This window comes from Mirounga angustirostris, unplaced genomic scaffold (assembly GCF_029215605.1).
Source record: "Mirounga angustirostris isolate CCGP_5_RB_7025 unplaced genomic scaffold, mMirAng1.0.hap1 SCAF_14, whole genome shotgun sequence".
NCBI classification, from domain to species: Eukaryota; Metazoa; Chordata; class Mammalia; order Carnivora; family Phocidae; genus Mirounga; species Mirounga angustirostris.
Genome location: NW_026991722.1, coordinates 17,270,025 through 17,272,829, shown reverse-complemented (window position 1 = coordinate 17,272,829; position 2,805 = coordinate 17,270,025). Strand labels below are relative to the sequence as shown.

Here is a 2,805-nt window from a genome sequence, read left to right as displayed (position 1 = left end):
ACTAAAATAAAGAGAGCAGCTGAAGAGTAGTAAGAAGTGTCTCATACTCCATGTTCTTGCTTATCTCCACGACTCACTCTATAATTCTTCTCCACTCTTGCTTGCATGGTGGGACCACATGATACATTTATCATCATTGACTGAGCCTTAGGTTTCTTATCTATAAAATAAGAGAATTCTGCCAGAGGCTCGTTCTGGACGCTTCCAGTCCTGACTTCACCAGAGTCCATGATCACTAGATCATAAGCAGTCATGGAACCCAGGACACACACACACACACACACACACCTGTTTGCCATCACCACCCAGCGACTGATCACTATTTACCAAATGTTCAGCATTGGCTCAGTCATCTTCGCCGCGAAGGAGGATGGTGGCCAATATCACCGCCCACTCCCCCGACCCGACAAAGGACCAGAGTTAAATACAGGACAGATCCTTTCTCCCCTGAAGGGCAAATATTCAGGGAATACAGAGAGTTTTGAGCTTGGCTCTACCCCCCAGAGTTTCCATTGTTCCAATTACTCCGACTCTCTCACATTTTATTTCCATAAAGGGAAGGAAATCATAGACAAGCTAAATATATTTTAGCATGTAATCCCAGTTTAAGTTAGCTAAAGGGCAACTGAGTTATAAAATCATGCTGAAATCACCCAGAAATCAGAATTAACCCCTTTCTTGGTAGTGTGAGTTTCTGGAAGCCCCAGCTTCCCCATCCATTACATGAGGATTGTGGGCTTCACTAGATCACCTTCATTTTCTCTCCTAGCAATTACCTTAAACATTTACAAAATGTTTCCTAGTTCTGAGAATGTTTCCTAGTTCTACAAAAATTCCTAGTTCTGAGAAAAATAATCAGGAATCAAATTTGTAGTTGGCCCTAAAACCACTAAATGATAGGAAATGCAAATAGGAGTTAAGATTTAGAAATTGTCCCTTATATAACAGTTAAAAAAAAATCTTAGGTGAAAAAATAAGTGAGAATTCCTTAAAAAATGAGAGAAAATCGGGGCGTCTGGGTGGCACAGTCAGTTAAACATCTGGCTCTTGTTTCAGCTCAGGTTGTAATCCCAGGGTCATGAGAGGAAGCCCTACATGGGCTCCGCACTCAGCAGGGAGTCTGCTTGAGATTCTTTCTTCCTCTCCCTCTGCCGCTCCTGCTCGTGCTCTCTCTCTTTTTCTCTCTCTCTCTCTAATAAATAAATAAATCTTTAAAAAATAAATAAAAGGGCGCAGGGTTTGAAACATGGTGGATGACGTGGACCAGCAACAAACTACCAACACCGTAGAAGAGCCCCTGGATCTCATCAGATTCAGCCTGGATGAGCAAATTCATGTGAAAATGAGAAATGACAAAGAGCTTCGAGGCAGATTACATGCTTATGATCAGCATTTAAATATGATTTTGGGGGATGTAGAAGAAACCAAGACTACTATAGAAATTGATGAAGAAACATATGAAGAGATATATAAATCAACAAAATGGAATATTCGGATGTTTTTTGTCAAGGGAAATGGTCTTGTACTAGTTGCCCCTCCATTAAGAGTTGGCTGAAACAAAGGATTTATCATATATGGAATATAGGAGCTTTTATATGATTGCCTCTTTAAATGTAGAAGACATTCAAAAGAGAAACCTGCATAAATTTTGATATTAAGACATGACCAAGGATTCTTCCAGGCCTGAAATGAGTTGATTTGCAGATAACTCACAAATTCTTAAGCTAAAGAGCACTTTAATTTCTTTTCCAACCCTTTCAATAAATGTGATCACCAAGATGCAAAATAAATAAATAAATAAAAATAAATAAAAGGAGAGAAAATGTAACTCTTCCACATGGTACATATTAATACGTAAAATCATCACTATTGTTGCACTAATGCAACCTTACATTTTATTCCAAGCAATATTAGTAATAAAAATATTTGCCTGCAGGGCGCCTGGGTGGCTCAGATGGTTAAGCGTCTGCCTTCGGCTCAGGTCACGATCCCAGGGTCCTGGGATCGAGTCCCACATCGGGCTCCCGCCTCAGTGGGGAGTCTGCTTCTCCCTCTGACCCTCTCCCTTCTCATGCTGTTTCTCTCTCACTCGCTCTGTAAAAAATAAATAAAATCTAAAAATATATATATATATATTTGCCTGCAAATATATATTGGAAAACTGTTGACTCTCTGTCAAAATACTGGCAACACTCAACACTCAAACCTACAAGCCTGTTTGGGAATATGTCATATTTCAACACTAAACACGTAGGCCAGCTCACCTGCCTAGCCATTAGCCAATAGCAAAGATACAGGGGCAGCTTATAATTAGGCTAGCAAGGGTTATATACAGAATCTAGATACAAACTACTGTAGTGGGGGGGGGGGAATCTCTTTTCCTTGTACGCATCTAGGTTCTCAGCTGGGGCTCTGTAACAAAAGACAGGGTACTAAGAGAAAAGCTTATTTAATGTCAGTTTCACGTGATATTGGAGTCTTCCTACAGAAATGAAGACCCGAAGAAATGGTTCATCCTGAGTGTTTTATACTAGGTTAGATGAAGAGTGGGAAGTGGTGGGAAAATGTGATAGGATAATAGGCATGAGCTAAATGGAGTAAACTGAGGAAACTTAGCAAAGCCTGTTCATTTGGATTCCTCTTGGCATCTCCTGTTCTGGGAGGTAAGGATGCTCCTTTCCTCCAAGTACATACAGGGAGGGTGCCTCTCACCTGAGGGTCTATGACCTGCATCCGGGGAAGGTCAGACAGTCCTTCCTGCACCTGCCATTTCTCATATTCCTTAAGCTTAATATATTTAATATG

At 40.6% G+C, this 2,805-nt stretch overlaps 1 protein-coding gene across 1 annotated transcript; it reads left to right on the top strand.

Annotated features, from left to right (window-relative positions):
• Positions 1-1,246: 1,246 nt before the first annotated feature.
• Positions 1,247-1,555, top strand: LOC123852323 (U6 snRNA-associated Sm-like protein LSm3). Its single transcript, XM_045886323.1, has one exon. The coding sequence runs from the start codon at positions 1,247-1,249 to the stop codon at positions 1,553-1,555; it is 309 nt and encodes a 102-aa protein (XP_045742279.1).
• Positions 1,556-2,805: the final 1,250 nt, after the last annotated feature.